The 20,359-nt window shown below is 41.5% G+C and overlaps 1 protein-coding gene across 7 annotated transcripts in view; it reads left to right on the top strand.

Moving 5' to 3' along the window:
* The window catches only part of MOB2 (MOB kinase activator 2), a 166,721-nt gene that overhangs the window by 66,038 nt on the left and 80,324 nt on the right, over positions 1–20,359 (top strand). The window contains exon 1 of one of the 7 annotated variants that reach the window (XM_073347223.2): positions 12,298–12,314. The exons of the other annotated variants lie outside the window; for them this stretch is intronic. Coding sequence (XP_073203324.1) covers positions 12,313–12,314 — 2 coding nt within the window. The 5' untranslated portion in view covers positions 12,298–12,312. Of the gene's footprint in view, positions 1–12,297; positions 12,315–20,359 lie in introns of those variants that run through there. 7 annotated transcript variants of the gene reach the window in all.

Raw genomic sequence — 20,359 nt, 5'->3', positions numbered from 1 at the left:
GTGACTTGGCTGGGGATTGCCCACTTGATAACAGAGATGTGTGGTTTAACTCCTCAATGGTGAGTTAAGCACCAGCAAAGGTGCATAGATGCCTGCTTGATGAATGATGGCAAAATGGTAGCCATGATTAGTTCTCCAAAATGTTCCTGAAATAGTATGTGACTTTGAATGACGATCTACAGGAAGTGCATGAAACTGGAACGCCAAACTTCAGCATAATACTTAGCTGTTAAATAACAGAAGAGAATATTTGTAATGTTACAAATGTAGTGCTAAAATGTGCTAGGTGTTTTCCAAAGGAGAACATGATCCCAATCCCAAACACTGTAGCATTTCTGTTAATCTCCCCAAGATGTCCCAGTCGGATGCAAAATACTAGCATGTTTTCTCCTGCCTTCGTTGCCACACCTTTGAAATGGTGGAATGAAACCTATATAAGGTCACTCCATGATGCCTTGGATGGTGAAAAAGCTTCTCTCTGTCTTTGGGTGTTGCCATCTGGTGCAATTGTCCCAAGCTAGAGATGAAGGTGATGGTTGTCTGGGATGATCAGATTAAAATTTGCTCACTAGAGTAATAGTTGATCTGTAGTTCATAAATTTTTTTTTTCCCCCCAGGAGTGGTCTCTTGCAGAGGATGGAGACCAAAAGCAAAGGCAGTTTACTAAATCTGGAATCAAGAACTAATGATTGTCGAAGCAGGGTTTTGCTTTCAAAAGAACATGCTGTGTTTGCTGTGAAGAAGCAGAAGCTCTGGATGCCTCACATTGGTTTCTGAGCTCCTTTGCTTTGTTATTGGATTTGCTATTGAATCAGATCAGATATCTACAGGGCTTTGTAGAGAGTTGATCATACAAAGTGTGGCCCTGGAAAGCAGAGGCTATTAAAAGGTTTAAAAAGAAAAGGAGTACTTGTGGCACCTTAGAGACTAACCAATTTATTAGAGCATAAGCTTTCGTGAGCTACAGCTCACTTCCTCAGATGCATATCGTGGAAACTGCAGCAGACTTTATATATACACAGAGAATATGAAACAATACCTCCTCCCACCCCACTGTCCTGCTGGTAATAGCTTATCTAAAGTGATCATCAGGTGGGCCATTTCCAGCACAAATCCAGGTTTTCTCACCCTCCACCCCCCCCCCCCCAAATTCACTCTCCTGCTGGTGATAGCCCATCCAAAGTGACAACTCTTTACACAATGTGCATGACAATCAAGTTGGGCTATTTCTTGCACAAATCCAGGTTTTCTCACATCCCCCCCACCCCCATACACACACAAACTCACTCTCCTGCTGGTAATAGCTCATCCAAACTGACCACTCTTCAAGTTTAAATCCAAGTTAAACCAGAACATCTGGGGGGGGGGGTAGGAAAAAACAAGAGGAAACAGGCTACCTTGCATAATGACTTAGCCACTCCCAGTCTCTATTTAAGCCTAAATTAATAGTATCCAATTTGCAAATGAATTCCAATTGCAAATTCATTTGCAAATTGGATACTATTAATTTAGGCTTAAATAGAGACTGGGAGTGGCTAAGTCATTATGCAAGGTAGCCTGTTTCCTCTTGTTTTTTCCTACCCCCCCCCCCCCAGATGTTCTGGTTTAACTTGGATTTAAACTTGGAGAGTGGTCAGTTTGGATGAGCTATTACCAGCAGGAGAGTGAGTTTGTGTGTGTATGGGGGTGGGGGGGATGTGAGAGAACCTGGATTTGTGCAAGAAATAGCCCAACTTGATTGTCATGCACATTGTGTAAAGAGTTGTCACTTTGGAAGGGCTATCACCAGCAGGAGAGTGAATTTGTGTGGGGGGGTGGAGGGTGAGAAAACCTGGATTTGTGTTGGAAATGGCCCACCTGATGATCACTTTAGATAAGCTATTACCAGCAGGACAGTGGGGTGGGAGGGAGGTATTGTTTCATATTCTCTGTGTATATATAAAGTCTGCTGCAGTTTCCACGATATGCATCTGAGGAAGTGAGCTGTAGCTCACGAAAGCTTATGCTCTAATAAATTGGTTAGTCTCTAAGGTGCCACAAGTACTCCTTTTCTTTTTGCGAATACAGACTAACACGGCTGTTACTCTAAAAGGTTTAAAACACTGATGGAAGACAAAGAGGGTATTGAGGAAAGTTTTAGAGAGAAATTGAGAGAGGGCTTTTGCAGTACAACAGAGCCGAGTCTGTGTGATATTCAGCCTGCCTCTCACTGTTCCAACAGCCTGTTGAGAAGCAGGCCAAGAAAAGACTCTCCAAGACCTTGTTCCCCTCAGCTGAAGGTTGCCATCTGGACAGAGGATGCTAAAGGATTCCTGGAACATATAGAAAGGAATCTTGAGGGCTGAAAATAAATGCACTGTGTCCAGTGGAGACAGGAAGTGTCTGAGACATGGAAGGATAGAGGCGGGGAGCTGCTTAGCATTACTGTACTGTCGGTCAGTATAGCAGTCAGGATGAGAGGCAGATGAGAAAAACCACTGTGCTGCACTAACAAGCACACAGCCTTCCTTTTCAGGCCTAAATAGAATCCATTTAGTGCTTGTGCATGCAGGTTTTTTAAGTCACGGAACTATTTTACCTACCTTGTCGTTTTCCTAGCCTCCTTTGTCTGCCCAAAATAAACAAAGCTTTTTAAAGCTCTTACTTTTGCATTAAAACAAAAAGTTTGACTGGGTTTATATGTCTAGAAGAGGCATCAGGCCTGACTTGCTGGAACGTGGCCTGATGCTTTCATATGTAGCAGAATGTGTGCTGCCTTCTCTGTTCTAACATATTCATATTCTCTCTTCCGCGCCCCCCCACCCCCCGTAGTAAGGCTAATGAACAAAGGTCTGTTGTACTAAGGGATAGTAAATGGGGGGTTAACATTAGTGAAGAACAATACTCTTCCTCCTTGACTTGTGAGAATGGTGCTTAACGGGTGTGGTTTATATGTATAATGCACTGGAGCAAAATTTTCACCTAATCTTTTCAAACTTCTTTCCACCTGCAGTGAAATGTTGTAATGGATATTTTTTCATTTCCACACAGCTTTATATTAATTAAGGGGAATCTACTAGAATCTGGTAAATGTTTGTTTTTGTGTATTGTGGTTTTTTTTTTCTTGGAGGTAGAAGTTGAAATGAGGTAATCTATTATTCCTCTCTCAAGATATTGCAATGCGTATGTCTCTGTGTCACCAGATGTCATTTCTAGTGGGTGCTATGACTAATATTAACTGATTCTGTGTCACTGCCCTCTCATCCAGTTGGCAGACCGAAGTGATTCAGCAGACCTAAATCGTGTGGCTTTGTTTACACCTAGTAATCTGTAGAAGAGGACGTAGTTGTAGGAGAGGAAAGTGGGGGTACGGAAAGAGAACCTTTCTGTATACTATCAAGAACTGCCCCATTAATTTGTTGTTTGTCAGACCTGAAACCCCTGTATTCTTACGTAGCTAAAAGCTCAAATTGAATCAACAAAAATCCTTTACGCTTGTGAACTCCTAATTGTCAAATGATCTATAGTTCTGAGTCTTTAAACCATATAAATATTTCATACCTGTTGTCTTCTTCCAAAAGAGCTGGGGGCAGGAGGGAGCCTTTTATGCACTGTGCACCTTACAACATTTGCCACAGTGACTTACAGGCTGCTGAAAGGTTTGCCTTTTGTTTTCTCTTCCCTGTAATGCCTGTATATAACTGTCACAGACCTGTTTATCAGGAAGGGCTATCAATATTTCAGTGGCTTTGTACACAGCCAGTGTTGGAGCTGTAATTAAAATAAGTTGAGGGTTAACTCTGCTCAGTAGTAAACTGCTGTCCGGTTAGGGTGCGTTTTGGAGTCCAGAGGAAAGAGGTGTGACTGGACAGTATTGCAAAGCAAAGCTTGGTACTGAAGGTGTGTGTGTGTGTGCTTAAAACACCATGTTTTCCTCTTTAACTAGACAGTCTTAAAATTGCTGCATTCACTGGGTATGCGGACCTCCCAGCCCAGGTTGATAGTCTTGGGCTCACACTACCTTGCTAAAAATAGCTGTGTGGCCTCTGAGGCTCGGGCTGGAACTCAGGGTCTGGATCCTAAGGAGGCAGGTGGGCTTCAAAGCCCGAGCTGCAGCCCAAGCCACAACTTCAAAGCACTGTCCATGCAGCTGTTTTTAGTGTGGTAGCACAAACCCCAGTCTCTTGACCCAGACTGGGAAACTTGCTGCCACAGGCTTTGTAGACCTACTACTGACATTTAGTCCAAAGAAAAGTGGTGGTTTTCTTGTACCTCGTGCACACCTTAGCAGTCTAAAAATGTGACTTGCTGTCTGTCAGAGTGGGAGTTTTCTGTAACATTTTGTATGGGTACTGTGTGCCTCAGTTTCCCCCATATGCTGCATTGTTAGGTGGTGGGAAAAGGTTGTTGGGCATTTTCTGTTCAACCCTTGTGTGTGAGTGGCCTCTTTCCGTTGATGAATTCTCTGTGATAGTGAGGTTGCTGGGTAGTGCCCAGATAAAGGAGTTAGTCATCACTTTGTGACTGTGCCAAATGGTGTGCATGCAGGTAGGGAGCAGGGGAAAGTGGCCTTCAAATTGGACTTGTTTAATATGTCTGAAAACCTGCTGTGCTATCTCAAAGTAATTTAGATGTGTAATACAAAATATATAATTCTGTGTTTGTAAACTGCCTTGCAAACATTACCTACCGAGTAGGCAGTTTTTGATTAGTTAATATACCTCCATTTTACAGATTGGGAGACAGGCACAGCAGTTAAAAGATTTAGGCAAGGACATTGGCAAAGCTGAGATTAGAACTCAGAGGTTCAGGCGTCTAGCCCTGTCTTCAGATCATACTGTTTCTCAGATATTCAACCAGTCAATTCACTGCTGTAAACTGCGTGTTTTGTTTTAGGTGCACTGGGGTGGTTCATAACCCGTTATTGTAACAGAGTCAGAGGGAGTGTAGAGAGTTCAATAACTTATTAGCAAAATAGCATTAGAAGGAAGAGGGCAAAGTGCAATGGGAATAGTTTTCTGAATGGTGATTTTGAAATTTTCAGATGAGAGGTGGGGTTTCAGTTACCTGAGTACAATGCAGTAGATTGGATTTGTAAGTAACACGTTGGGTTAAAGAACTCTTCATGTTCCTGTCTTGGCAATGTGAATGTAAACAGTCATTCCAGGAATGTAACAGTTAGTTATCTATTCTGGAGCCAATTCAGGTCTGAACTTAACAAGAAATGGGGAGTTTCTGGAACGCCTGTAAGATTCTCTTAAAGGAATTGAAAGAGGCTGAGGCAAGGGGGTTGCGTAGGGGGCACGGGGTGTGTATATAATTAAAGGCGGAGCAGCATTGGTAGTACCACTTGTTGTTAAAGTTGCCTGGCGCTTTCCATTTATAAGACCCTGTTATCAGTTGCTTATAACTTTATCCGTTCAAGCTGAAATTTTCCATGCTGGGTGTCTGTCTCAAATTGAATTTTTTTAAAGTCTCAGGTAAAATGATTGACCTGTTCCTGAGAACAAGATTAGGAAAAACACTACTTTGCCCTTGTGGGATTTTTTGATTGTTTTTTGTGTGCCAACTGTTTCATTTAGAAGCTCGTACTAGAGCTCTATTTTGGTTCAGGGACTTGAAATTTGTCCGGGGGTTATTCTAGTATCAGGAAAAAGAAAAGGAGGACTTGTGGCACCTTAGAGACTAACCAATTTATTAGAGCATAAGCTTTCGTGAGCTACAGCTCACTTCTTCAGACGCACCTTCTGCTGTTGTATTAAAAACTACTCAAATGTGGCCAAGTTTTGAGCCTTGGAAAACTAGCTGTTTGCACATGCCCAGACTTGTTTAGAATTTGGCAGCTAAATTCTCCAAAGATTGTCTGCACTGAGTATGCTGCAGCCTGGGGCTGAGCAGGACTCCCCCTGTAATTGCTCGTCTTATTGGCCTGGGGCCATCGTGGCATTGGGCACCGCAAAGGAGAAAAGAGACTTTCTTTCCTGTGCTCTCCATGCTCCCCCTGTAGCACCAAGGAGAAGGGAGAAACAGCATTTTGAAGGCCGGGAGGGGAGGGGGGCAGAGGAAGAAGGGGTTGCAGGAGCTGGGAGAAGGAGGGAGCAGAGCAGCAGGGAACTGGGGAGGGGAAGTACTTGGACACAGAGAGGGGAAAGAGCTAGGGCTTGGGGGACTGGGGTACAGGGAGAGGAGGGTTTGAAGTGTGGGGGTACAGTGGAAAAGCTGAATAAGGGAAGAGCACAGGGTCTCCAACCACTACAGTACTCTGCTCAGTCTCCGCATTCCACTGCCCCCAGCAAATAGCTGTGAAACTCATTGACAGAGTGTGTGCTGTGTAACCTCAATTCCAGCATTTCCGAACTTTTCAGTGCTTTACTTTGCAGCCTTAATATTCTTTTAAAGTAATTTTTTGGATGTCCTATGTTATCTTAAAAGCCGGAAAACCAGAAAAATAAATGATTGGAGAAACATTGGCAGTATAATAAACTGAGGATGCGCCTGTCGTAGAGTTGTTCTCTGACAACTGAGTGAGAAGCAGTATTGGGCAGAACTAGGACACCCAGTGGTATGTGTCTGTGTGTCAAATCCTGCCCCCGGACATCCGATTGAGGGTTGTGCCTGCCCAGAATCTGAAAAAAGGCTCACCTGAGGTTCTCTGACTTCTTCCTATAACCCATCATTTTCCAGCCACAGACTTTCACTGTGTTTCATTCCTAGGGAAGAGTGCGTGCATGCACACACAGACACGTGTATGTATATTTTTCAGCCGTGAGGTTTATAGACACTGGTTATTCAGGATTGGAGGATGTTGAAGGAAACTAGTTGTATTTTTGAGCTGTCTGACTGCAAGGAGGCTACGTGAGACATTCTGTTTTTTTCATATGTATATTTTTTCTAGATAACACAGATGAGGCTTAATTGTAGCATAAGTTAACTTGTGTTTGTCCACCCTCAATGCAGAATATTTCTTGCTGCCCAAGTGTCATTCTTGCAGTGAATGGTCATACTCCCTCAGATATGATGGAGACATACAGGGGTGGACAGAGATACAGTGTTGTCTATGGGACTGTGTGGCCTGGTGGCCAGCCACTCTATAGCTGTAAACTTAGCTCCACCACTAATTCACTAGTGCTATCCTAAGCCATTTAATTCATTCTCTGCGTCCGTTTCCCTTCTGTGAAGTAGGAAATATTTCACCTGCCTTGCAGAAGTGTATAAGGATTGTTGGTTAATTGTATGCAAAGAGCTTTGAAAATAGTAACCTTCTCTAATTGGTAGTGTTTCTCTTACATAAATCAGCTTAAAAAACAAAAGCAAAAACATAGAAAAGAGATATTCCACATAGCAACTCAAAAGAAAATGATTGTGCAGTTGGTTTTGCTATACGAGTCTGACAAATAGGGTAATCTTCCCCAATATCCTGGATAAACCTCACTGAATTAAGTTAAACGTCATTGAATTAAACCTAATATCATGGGGCCCATTGTATTAAAAATGCAATTGTTTATGGGATCCTGGGGATTGTATGTATTTCCATGGGAACGGTAAAAATACAGCTCCTCCAGGAACTGAGAACAGTGTGGGGTGATTAGTCAAAGTCACTCCAGTTGTAACATTTCCAGGGAATATCCAGTCCCTGGAGAGGTTCACATAAACTTGTTAGTTCAAACTGAATTCTCCAGGAACCATCAGAGATTTTTGGGTCAATAACCTGATGATAAACTGACTTGATGCTTTTTTCTGATCCAGCAAAAGGACAGCACCTCTGGTTTACAGGGGCTCTGACACTTAGAGAAGGATTCAATGGTCTTTGGCCCACTGAGGCCCCACAAGATTTGGCTGTTGGTTCTGAGCTGAACTGTGATGAACTTATGACCACAGGAGAAACCCTGTGTGTGACCTTTTGAAGGACTAATCACCAACCAGAACCCCTGTTGGAGTGATGGGTTGATCTCTGGTCCGCTTATTAGTAGGTGTATAGGTTTTTATTGTTCTTAATGTTTTTGTCTGTAATGCTTAATGCTTTCACTTTAAAAATAAATGTGCCTGCTTATAAAGGTCTGTGTGGTAACTTAACTGTGGCAATTACAATGTCTACCTTCTCTGAGTAGAAAAGTGAAGCAGGTCTGCTTAGGCAGTCTGTCTTTTACTGGAAGATATCCTAGTATAGTCAGGGTACTGTGCAGCCTGGACATGCACTGGTCAGGAGGGAAAGATGCTTGTCTTCACCCAAGAGACGTGATGGCTAGGAAGCCTGGAGCCTAGAATAGGAATACTGGTGTAGTTGTCCTGAACTGTGACTGAAAGGTCATCAAAGGGCCAACCTAAAAACCTTTCCTCTCAGAGTAGTTTTAATGAAAGGCTCTTGCACCCAATATCACTCTTCTAAATTATGAAGAGATCTAGGTTAGTTAAATCTAAATAGTTTTGCTTTCTGGCTATACACTACCCCCCACCAAGCAATGAAAAGATTTAGGGTACCCTGTTTCCCCAACCCTGAACTCCAGCTCTGTAGGAGTGGGGGAGACCTTGTCACATGCCCACACAATACCCCCGCCTTGCAGCTGAGTTCCCTTGCCTCTTTGCTGTTCTATCTTTATTCAGATCTGTGGGTCACCCACAGCAGCTAATGGATTTGTGCTTTAGCCTAATACCCTTTTGTTACAAGTCTATGCCCTTAGCCCAAGCAGGCTAGAAGTTGATAAAAACTGATCGCATGGAACTTCCATTCAGAGAAGTGAAGATCGAATTAAATGGAGAAGGGAAGCGGAAGAACACACAATTTGACCTAAACTAGTTTGGCAAGGTGGGCAGGAGAGAATTTTCTGTGGTGAGGAAAGGCTGGACCCATTGCCTGGCATACAAGGCATGGATCACGTTACTGGAAAACTTGGATCAAATATTGTAGGTATGCGAGCTGAAAGCTGGGAGAATCAAAATACCGTGTCTGGTTGGCCAGAAGGGCAAGCAAGGTCATGGCTGAACCCAGAATATAAGATTTTTGTTTAAACCTTCCCAGCAACACCCAAGAGCCTTTCTGACCGCAACAAGCATTGTGGCAACTTCAATCTGTGGCATGAAACTTTGTGACGAAGGGCACGGCTACACTAGAGAGGTTACAGTGGTGCAGCTGCATTGCTATAAGCGCTCTAATGTAGCTGTTGTAAGCCGGCTGGAGAGAGCTCTCCCATTGGTTTAATTATTCCAGCCCTCACGAGCAGCAGAAGCTATGTCCAGTGGGAGAAGCTCTCCTGAAAACATAGCCCTTTCCATGCCAGCACTTATATTGGTGGAATTTATGTCACTTGCAGGGGGAGGGCGAGGCGAGAGGGGTGTGAGGTACTTGGACTGCAGCCTGGCCAAAGCACGGAAAAAAGCTACACGTTTTGGTGGTGTCCCAGAGGAGTTCCGCATTTTACTTCAGGGAACACACAAACTCCAGCAGTTACTTGGAATATAATTTTTAGCCCTGGAGGAAAGGTGACTTTGCATTGCTCTGCCAGGACACACCTACTGGTGAATCTGATCAGATAACTCATTTCCTCTAAAGGAATCTCAGATCAGCCATCCTGGCCTGGGAAGAGCTTTAGGAATGGTAAACTGTTATGCAAGGAGAGGGGATGTTATGTAAGTGAGGAAGGAGAATAAAAATATGTATTCAATCATAGATCTCAAAGTAGCAGCTGTGTTAGTCTGTATCCACAAAAAGAACAGGCGTACTTGTGGCACCTTAGAGACTAACAAATTTATTAGAGCATAAGCTTTTGTGGGCTACAGCCCACTTCATCGGTTGCATAGAATGGAACATATAGTAAGAAGAGATATATACACACACACACACACACATACGGAGAAGGAGGAAGTTGTCATACAAACTGTGAGAGACTAATTAGTTAAGATGAGCTGTTATCAGCAGGAGAAAAAAACTTTTGTAGTGATCATCAAGATGGCCCATTTAGACAGTTCACAAGAAGGTGTGAGGATATTTAACTTTAGGGAAATAGATTCAATATGTGTAATGACCCAGCTACTCCCAGTCTCTATTCAAACCCAAGTTAATGGTATCTAGTTTGTATATTAATCCAAGCTCAGCAGTTTCTCATTGGAGTCTGTTTTTGAAGCTTTTCTGTTGCAAAATTGCCACCCTTAAATCTTTTAGTGAGTGGCCAGAGAGGTTGAAGTGTTCTCTTACCGGTTTTTGAATGTTATGATTCCTGATGTCAGATTTGTGTCCATTTATTCTTTTGCGTAGGGACTGTCCGGTCTGGCCAATGTACATGGCAGAGGGGCATTGCTGGCACATGATGGCATATATCACATTGGTAGATATGCAGGTGAACGAGCCCCTGATGGCGTGGCTAATGTGATTAGGTCCTATGATGGTGTCACTTGAATAAATATGTGGACAGAGTTGGCATCGGGCTTCGTTGCAAGGATAGGTTCCTGCGTTACATTTCATGACAGTCAGGTTGATTTTCACTGGATATAAGAGGGTTATCATGCAGGAAGTAGAGCCAGACAGCAGTTGGGGGAAATGTAGTGCTGGCAATAAGAATTAGTTTTTTAAAACTTAGGGTTGGGAAGATACAAAGTTAGGTTCTTAAGGTTACAGTTTACTAAACATCCTGCCTTGGGAGGGGAGCTGCTTTTTTTTTTTTTAACTAAAGATTTCTGCTGACAAATTGTAGGGGGAGGAAAAATGCCACTGGCCAGAGCTGAAGACTTCTCTTTTTATTACCTTAGATTAGAGGCCTATTGAAAGATACTGTGGTTTAGAGTAATGAGGATTGAGCTGGAACCTGAGGAAATCTGTTCTTAAGTCTTTCTCTCTCTGTGTGGCTTTACACAGGTCACTAATAATAAAACCCTAGCACTGATACAATCCCTTTTAATCCATAGATATCAAAGTGCTTCACAAAGATGGAAAGTATAACTATCCCTATTTCTCAGTTAGCGAAACTGAGACATAGAGGATGAGGATGTCTCTTAACTAGAAAGTGTTCTTACCTTCTATGAACTAAGACATGGCAACAAACACAAGGCAAAATCCTAATGAAGACAAGACAGTTTGTAGTTTTCACACAAGTTAGCAGGTCCAGGCAAAGACTGTAGAGGAGCCAGTCTTTGCCTGGACCTGCTAACTTGTGTGAAAACTACAAACTGTCTTGTCTTCACTAGGATTTTTTCTGTTTGTTGCCATGTCTTACCTAACATGAGGTAAGAGCCTGTGTTTTCCCCTATGAAGACAAGGCCCAAGTGACTTGTCCAAGGTTACACAGTGAGTCAGTGGCAGAGACAGGAATTCCTTTTCCTCTGCCCTTTCTGCTGAACCACAGCTGTTGACTGCCTCAGTTTCCCCACCTGTAAATTGAGAATAATATTTACCTACCTCACAGGGGCACTGTGAAGATTAACTAATGTTTGTACAGTGGGGGGGGGGGGGGAATGTAGAATTCTGTGTTCTAATATTATTTCCTTGTGTGAGGCCTAGACTCTGACTTGGGTGAAACATTCTTTCCTTTCCTTGAAGGCTGGGTGATCTGGGTTATGTTTTTAAATGTCTGCAAAAACCTCATCTTGCACTGGAAACTTCAGTGCTTGTGAAAATATAACTAATAGCGGCCAAAGCCCGCTTCAGTGACGGGTCTGTTAGTGTAAGTTTCATAAAAAGGCCAGTGTTGCTCATTTGGGTGATTCATGCTGCTGCTTGTCATTGACGCATAATATATCGCTCACTCTGTGCTCACATAAAAGGCTGTTTTGTGTGTGCAGACATAATAATATTGGATAAACTGTAAAACCACCACTGAAATTAAATATTTTATTAGAGATGTCAATTTCATACTCCCATCCTCTGAGATGGGATGCTAAACATGTCTGATATATGGCTTGCATGTGGAAGATAAGTGTATGGTGTTTGGTATCATACTCCGTTATTGCAGTTTGTTCCTTTTAAAAGCAGTTGCCAGTCTATTTTTAGAACTACAGTGAAATAAAGATTAAAACTGCTATTCATGGTGGGTTTTATACAATATAACAGCTTCTGCATGTTTTTAGACATTTTAAAGTTTTTTCTTTGGATAGATAACACAGGAGTATGACTATATGAAAATGCAACCTTATAGTTCTGGCTTCAGTAGCTTTTTGATTGCCTCAAATATCATCATGGTACACTTTTTTTAATTATTTTTTTTGGTCAAGGTGCACAGACGACAATATAGCAAGAACAGAAGAATGCCTTTTTTTGGTGATGGGCCATCCTCTTTCAGAGACAGACTGACGGCCAGCTTGATTCATAGTTAGAATAGTTATACTCCATTTGTAGCTTTATTTATTATGTGAGCTTTGTTTCTTACTCAAACTCTTGCTTTGATTTGTGTATTGGACTATTTAATGATTGTTGTTTAATTTGTTCATTCTTTTCTCTGGGTCCTGGGCTTACTGCTAAATAAACCACAGGCTTTATTTCGCTATCAAAGGGAGGGAATTGCTAGGGCAATGGAAGCATGTTCAGTCTAGGGATTCTGAAGGAAGGTAAATGTATTGTTACAACTGGCTTATCCTTTGGATTTTAAGGTACTGTAACTTCTCTCTGTGTATTTACTTGAAAGAACCAGGGCCTGCCAAGTTTGCATTGTCAATTAGGTGTTTCTATAAAAAGGATTTCATCTTCCATTCAGGATTGGTACAGATGAATGATCATTCTACTTGTTTAGCCAGGCTTATTTTTTGTATCGATTCCTAGTGGGAGCAGTTGGACACTTGCTCTTTGTGATGGATGTGGGTCTGTGATTTATGAATACTGTTTGTTGACCCGGTTATTGAGATGTTTACTGTATTAATATATTGGTTTAGTTTAACAGCAGGCTGTAAGGAAAAAAAAAATGAGCAGGAATGTAAGACCTACTGCTTAGCAAACACTTCATGGGTTTTAAGAGACAGTGGCAGAGCCGTTGGCTTTGAGTCCTCTGGCCTGACCTCCTGAGCCTCCTCGTCTAGTTTTTGACAAGCAGGGTCAAAGCGTGGGAACTGACGCAACCAAAGGCTGAATGTCAAGGTGCTCTCTCAAGAGAAAAGGCAGCCGTTCGGGAGCTGTTTGGAGAAACAAGACGGATGCTGGCACACGCTGGGGAATCTGAAAAAGCTAGACCACTATCGTATTAGTGTAGAGTTTTAGGTAAGTTAGACATGTATAGGCTGTCTTTTTTTTTTAAATCCTTTTTCACTAAATGGTTTGTTTCTGCTATTATGATTAAACAATATTTAGTTTTTTTAAGGAGTCTGGCAACTGTACACAACTGGTTAGGAAGAACTGTAACACCTTTGATCTAGTGGCATGAAAAGGAATAGTATGCTAGTGTGCTTAAAAGCTCTAGGAAGTACAATCTTGCAGTCACTTGTCGTCACCCCCCCGTCGCGCACCCCCCACACACACACAGTTGCAAGGGTCAATTTCTACAAACTTGATCTCAGATTTTCACATCTGTGTTTATTGAAAAGCTTTAAGGGAAATCACAAATAACACTATAGTCAACTGTCTGTGTTCAGCTAAATGGCTTAAATTTCATGGATATAGTGCCAAGATTTCCTCATGATTGTAAATTCTTTGGGGTCAGGACAGTGTCTTTGTGTTCCAGTCTTGATTGGGACCTCTAAGTGCTTCTCTGTTAAATAGCTCCAAGTTGCTTTAAGAAATCAAATCTCTTATGTGACTCCGGGATAAGAATTATTTTGGTGGCAGAGGCTCAAATGTGATTGACTTCAGTGTTGATCTCAACAAATGGTTAGTGCCTTTGAAAGGGGATAGATCAAAGCACACTACACTAAAAGTTCCCTATAGCAGCAGCGGGATCCACATGGACAGCTGGAGTGGGGCAGGCTAGTGCAAGGCAGTCTTACACCCCATCTTACTGCAGACTAACTGTTCATATGCCTTTCATATAGACAAGCCATCAGTTATGTGGCTGCTCAAGCTTATTACTGAATACCATGTCAAATGGACTGCTGATTTTAGAATAGCTGCCATGGGTGCAGGATCACTGCAGGTGAGAAATGTCCTCTGGAACTATACAGAAATGCTTCAGCAGCTGATTTCACTATATCTATTGCTGCTGTCACCCATCTTTATGTTGGAGACCTTGCATTTTTGTGTTTTTATTCAAGTTTGATTTTATCTTTGAGCAAGAAAAGGAATGAAGTGCTGCTGTGTGGTGGTAAAAAATGAATGTGTCAGATTTTCCTCCAGAAACAGAAACCAATTTTTGTCCTGGGAAGGCATACAAATGTGTTTTTCTTCGATGCACTGAAGACGCTAAGCAGATTCTTTTACCTTATTTTATTTTAGTTTTTTGGACTCAGCAATGTCTGTTCTTGCAACTAATGGTGGTGCTTTTTTTTCTTTCTACGTTTTAAGCTGAGAAAATGACTTTGCTATATTAAGTCTTCTTGCAGTTCTTAAAAAGGCTGACGTGATAATGATGCATCCACATATAAGGCTACAGGGTTCTATAATGTGAAAGCAAAGGGAACAGTGGCAAGCAAAGAAACAATCAAAATCTACAATAGTATCCTAAAAAGCAAGGCTCTTAAAATAGCCTACAGAAATTGGGGAATGGGGGAGAAGGAAGGGACAAATAGACATGTGCAAGATTAATTCTTATGTTTAGATAAATGTAGTCAGTACAACATTGCTCTTCTTGTCAGCCAAATATTCGGCCCTGACTATGTTAAGAAACTACTAATGTAGTTAAACCAGTGCAAATCTTAATGTAGTGAATTCAACCCTTTCAGAACCACTGCTGCAAACTTCCTGCAAACTCAGACAGAAAACATTACATCAGTTAAATCTGAACATGTGAACACATATACAAGGGCATAAAATACTTTGGGAGATAAGACTCTTCTGACTTGTAATTCCCTGTGGTTAGGGCCCAGAGTATTGCATGGCTGCAGAACGCTTCCCTTGCTGCAGATTTATGCTCCAGAATAAAAAAAAACAACCTTCTATTCCTTACTGTTCTGAAGAAACAGTTCTGTTCACATGTTCAGATTTAACTGATGTAATGTTTTCTGTCTGAGTTTGCAGGAAGTTTGCAGCAGTGGTTCTGAAAGGGTTGAATTGTCCCCATTCATCTGAGTGGTTATTTGACTCTGAAACTTAAAGATGATTTGAAATGTCCATGTTAACTGTGCCACTGCTGATAAACTTTGCAGAAACACCCTATTAATGTGCTTACTCCCCAATTTCAAACTGTCCACTGAACTGCCAAAAGCCCCAACCATTTGGTCCGCAGGTATCTAGTCCCCCCTTGTAGTTTCTACAAGGCAGTTATACATTTTTCAATACAAAATGCCACTTTCATAAACATAGTGCGGTGTACCATAAAATAAACTGATTACTGTATTAATTGTATTCACTTGTGTTCATTTTTGTATTTAATTTAATTAAACCTCTGTGACATATCGGGGTAGAATTTGGACTACTGTGGGTGGGGGTATCACCCTGCCCTGCAATTGTGAGTGCCTTACAATGCCTTGCTGAAGTAGTTCCCACCTGGGCCTCTCAAAAACAGCCTTCCAGTGTGTAAGCCACACCCTGAATGTCTGTATGTAACTGCAGCTTGCCAGCTATGTCCTGGCTCTCCCAGCCTGGGTTATACTGTAGGGTGACCCCAATGCTCCGCCAGTCCCAGATCTTCCCTCAGAAATGTATGTCCTGTACTGCCCAGCCCTCTCCTGGACTGTACAAATATATATTAAGTCTGTTAATTCCTTTGAGGGAATAATATGCCAGTTTATTACCTTAAATAGTTACCCAGATACTTCAATTTAAACTCACTGGATTAGATAAAACAGTAAAAAAGGTTTAATAACTACAAAGAGAGATTTTAAGTGAGTACAAGTATTGAGGCATACAAGTCAGAAATGGTTACAAGAAAAATAAAGATAAAATACTTACTAGCATCTACTTAAGAAACTATCTCAGTTGCAAAGCAACCTTTCTCATCACATGCTCGAGCAGATTACTGACCAAAACTTTCAGGTCAGGACCCTTTCTCCCAAAGTACAATGGCTATTTCCTTTTGTCGTCTTAGGTGCCAAGAAAGCAATGGGCAGGAGGACAGAGAGGGTTGCCTTTTGGTGGTTGTCCTCCTTTTTATAGTTTCAGTCCCCCTCTTGAAAATAATTTTTCATCTGAGACCCAGGAAACAAAGAATCTAAGTGGAAGGATATTCTCTGGTGGGTTTTTTTACACCTGTTTGGACTTCCTTTGTTTTCCTTCCTTGCTTGATGACTCTGTTTACTGCTTAAATGCAAATTCAGGCAAACACACATTCCTTACTTTGTTTAGAGCAGACCTGACTTCTGCCTAGCGATGCTGTGGGGTTTGAGACATGTGTTTAATAACATCATACAGGGGGAATCTTATAACTTCACATACAGTGTTGCCCCACACATTTTACCAGGACAATACTGACCAGCAAGTTGAGTTTTCAAATGATACCTTACACTTTGTACAAAGTTTACTACAATAGTGTGGAGAGTGTGAATACAGGGGTGTATTCCATCACAATCTCCATTTGTAAATGTATCTGAAACTGGTTCAGAATTCCCAGATTTTTCGCCTGAGTGGTGCAGAACTTAGTTGTAGGTTGACCTTGCCTCTGCTGAACGTGAATTATGCTGACAGTTGATCCTCCTTTCATCTCCCCAAACAAACATTTGGGGCAGAAAGATCTGTGCTCATCAGTTTTGGCATACCTGACTAGGGGGCTGCACATGGGCCACTTTGCTGATCTAGGGGAAGCTTAATTTCTTTTCATCTGTCCAACATACACCCACCGTAAAGGTTTCATATTTGGACCTATCTCCTATCTGGTTGGTTTATCCAATACCACTTCAGTGACTCCTTCACTTGGTCTCTTCACGTGTTGGGGTGTGGGAATAAGCAGCTGTGGTTCTGTTGGAGGTCTGAGTCTAGGGCTGTTGTGAATTCCTTCCCATAGGTAGAGGAAGGGAAGAAGTGGAGAATCTCTTCTGGCTGCAGTAGTGCTAATGGGCGGGGGGCTGAGGGTGAAAAGTTTGTCAAGCCAAGAAAAAGTTGAAAGGGCAATGAATTAGAGGCGAGGGTTCCCTCCATTTTAATGTGTATATATTTAAAAAGTGATGTTTTTAATTACTATTAGACTGTAATGTGTAATGTCTACAGGGATTGTTCTGCTAATATTAATGTTATATTGCATTAAGTGTATTATAAAATAAACACATCCATATGCATTGTCTAACTTTGTTTCAGATTTAAGCTTTATTTTGATCAACATTACAGCCTCCTTGTTGACATTTTAAATCTTTCTCTCCCTTTCCCCTCTAATGGGTCTCTACTAGTGTTTAAAAAACAAACACATGCATGCACAAAGACCCCACCCTCTCTCTGGGTTGAGACTCTGTGTACTATTTCTACTGAAAGTTCTAGATTTAATTTTTTTTTAATATCAGTTTCAAACTTTTTTGTTGGAGAAGTACAGTTGGGCAGATTTTACCAACCTAGTAGTGAGAGCGCTTAGCTAAATTAAACATAAAAAAAATAAAATAAAATAAAAACCAGATCAAGTTATAATGTTGTGTAATCCAAAATTTCCTAGTGTTTTTCCACTGGGTTTATAACCTCCAGGGTTTCCTAAGTGATTGTCTTGGCCTGGCTTTTTTTAGCTGAAGTCTCATTCTCAGAAATCTGTCTCTCACTCTCCCTCTGCAGGTTTCAGAGTAGCAGCTGTTAGTCTGTATTCGCAAAAAGAAAAGGAGGACTTGTGGCACCTTAGAGACTAACAAATTTATTTGAGCATAAGCTTTCGTGAGCTACGGGTTGGAAGACTGTGAATTTCCCTGCAGGAGTTAAGTACCCTGCCTCCAGGCAAAGAAAACCTGCAATTCACAAGATAATCCCCTTTTGTCTCTGCTTGGCCACAAAGCAGAGAGAAACCAAGCTGCTTTCAGTTTCAAAGCTGCTTCTGGACTTCCTAAAAATTCCTTTTTAAAATCTGTATTTCTAGTTCAAAAAATCTCAACTGGATCTCAAAATGATTTCAGGTTAATCCCACCACTGTGCCACCATGTCACGGTTCCTCCCCCACTCTGAACTCTAGGGTACAGATGTGGGGACCTGCATGAAAAACCTCCTAAGCTTATCTTTACCAGCTTAGGTCAAAACTTCCCCAAGGTACAAAATATTACACCTTGGACTGGCCGCTACCACCACCAAACTAATACTGGTTACTGGGGAAGAGCTGTTTAGCTCACGAAAGCTTATGCTCAAATAAATTTGTTAGTCTCTAAGGTGCCACAAGTCCTCCTTTTCTTTCTCCCTCTGCAGTTCTTCCAGACTTTCCTCCTCCTGGATAGAATCACTGGCTAAATTTTGCAGCAAAGACTCTTATACCAACTGGGAAAACTTGGGTGGAGCAGTTTGGCAAGTCATACAGTTGCTTCCTGTTGTTGGACTGAAGGGGCAGTGCTTGCTCTAAATTACCTGCTTCCTTCTTTTGCACAAAATTAAAATATAAAAATCAGTCTTCCCGTGTTTTTTTCTATTTACAGCATTTTATGAACATGCTTCCTTAGTCATAATCTTGGGTGCTGACCTGAATAGGTGTCTTCATGCAGTTAATTTTCAGCTACTTATTACAGATACGTGCATAAGCTCCTGCTAACATGCCCAATTACATCACCAGTGCTTGTGAAGCACAGTAACTTTTTTCACATCTAGCCCAAAAATGTGAAAGATTCTCTTTAGTGTCTTGTGTTAACTCTGTGTAGCCTCTTTTCAGCAGGGTAGAATCTGTGTTCAGGTCCAGCTAGCTGCTTGTTGTGTGCTTTTAGATATAAAGTTGCAAGCAAAGTCAGCCTCGTTCTAAGCAATGTTAAGTATGCTTCAGCTCTGACATTAAATTTTGCCTTACTTAACTCTTCATGACATTCCCTCCAAAAAAGAAGCTGCCTGTGTTCATTCACTCACGAACCTGCCCTCAGTATGCTGCAAAAAGTGTGGGATCGAAGCAGATTTAGTTATTTATTTATTTATTTATTTATTTGGTACGGTTTGGCCCATGTTGAAAATTAGCTCTTTCCTGTGCATGGGCAGATGCCTGTTAAAAATGATTCGGCAAATGATGATAAAAGGCTGTTAAATCTAGTTTTGTTTGAGTTAAGCTCTGAAATGAGACGTTTTTGGGTGGTTTTCTTCTAAATTTATAAAATCGTGGCTTTTATCTCTGGGTTAGTGTGGACCCACCCTTTTCTATTTCCAGGCAGAGCACTCTGTATTATTTCAGTTCCTTTGCTTCATTGGACACTGTCCTTGCTTATTCTGAAGCACTTGCAGTAAGATTTTCAGTGTTGATGGCCTCTTTACCTTCAATCAGGAATGCCCATTGTATTTAGTTTAAAAAGTTCTTCCCTTAAAAGTAGTGTAGATAAATAAGACTCTGAATGCACTCTGTGGCCTATTTTATATTGGACATGTCACGTAATGGCTTTCACAGCCATGATAACCCTCCTGAACCATGGATGCAAAGCTTTATCTTTTATCTTCTATACCAGTCCAGACACCAGATCTACAGGATGATATTTCTTAACTAATCTGTTAAAGAATGCTTAGTTCTGAAAACTGAAGCAGCAACTCTTTCATGTACCAAGAGTGGACTAGCAGAGCCCGTTAATTTTAAGAACTGTTATACTGACCACTGGGGTCTTTTTTGTGGCAGGTACTTTGACCTTGATAGCACTCGGGGACTTCAGCATCAACATGGTTAGCTCTGATTCTGATTGGGCATTTTATATTTAGCTGCTGGTCTCCTATAATAGCTTTCAGATGGAGATATTAAAGAACGCATACCCTTGTGCTTCTGTAATCCCCAGAAGAGCCTGGGGGGAGGGTGTGAAAGAGAAAAGAGCATTGATAGATTTCAGCAGGAGTAGAGTTTTTGGAATCGCCAGCAGCTGGTTGCTGCAATGGAATGCTAAAACTTATTTTTAAAGTAGTGAGATAGCTAGTGAAAACAAAAGGCTCATAAAAATCTGTGGGTAGCTTACTTTAAATGTGCATGCATAGAGAAGTTAAGGAACAGCTAAAAAATGTCCATTTTGGGGTAAACCTTTCTGATCTTTCTCCTAACATCTTACAGTATGGTATTGTACAGTGGTTTTTAATAGTCATCCGAACTAAAGTCACCTCCAACTCCATGTATTGTTACTGCTGGTGCAAATTAGCATGCACCCAAAACCCTTCAGGCCTCTTGTTATCTCCAACTGGTTGGTTATATGTGCAGTGTTTAGTCAGTTCTCCATCCTCTCCATGTCATTCTTCTCAGTGAGGTGTTTCCTGTTG

This window comes from Lepidochelys kempii, chromosome 6, assembly GCF_965140285.1.
Source record: "Lepidochelys kempii isolate rLepKem1 chromosome 6, rLepKem1.hap1, whole genome shotgun sequence".
NCBI lineage: Eukaryota > Metazoa > Chordata > Testudines > Cheloniidae > Lepidochelys > Lepidochelys kempii.
Note: the sequence above shows the minus strand (reverse complement) of the source record. Positions and strands in the feature narration are given on the sequence as shown.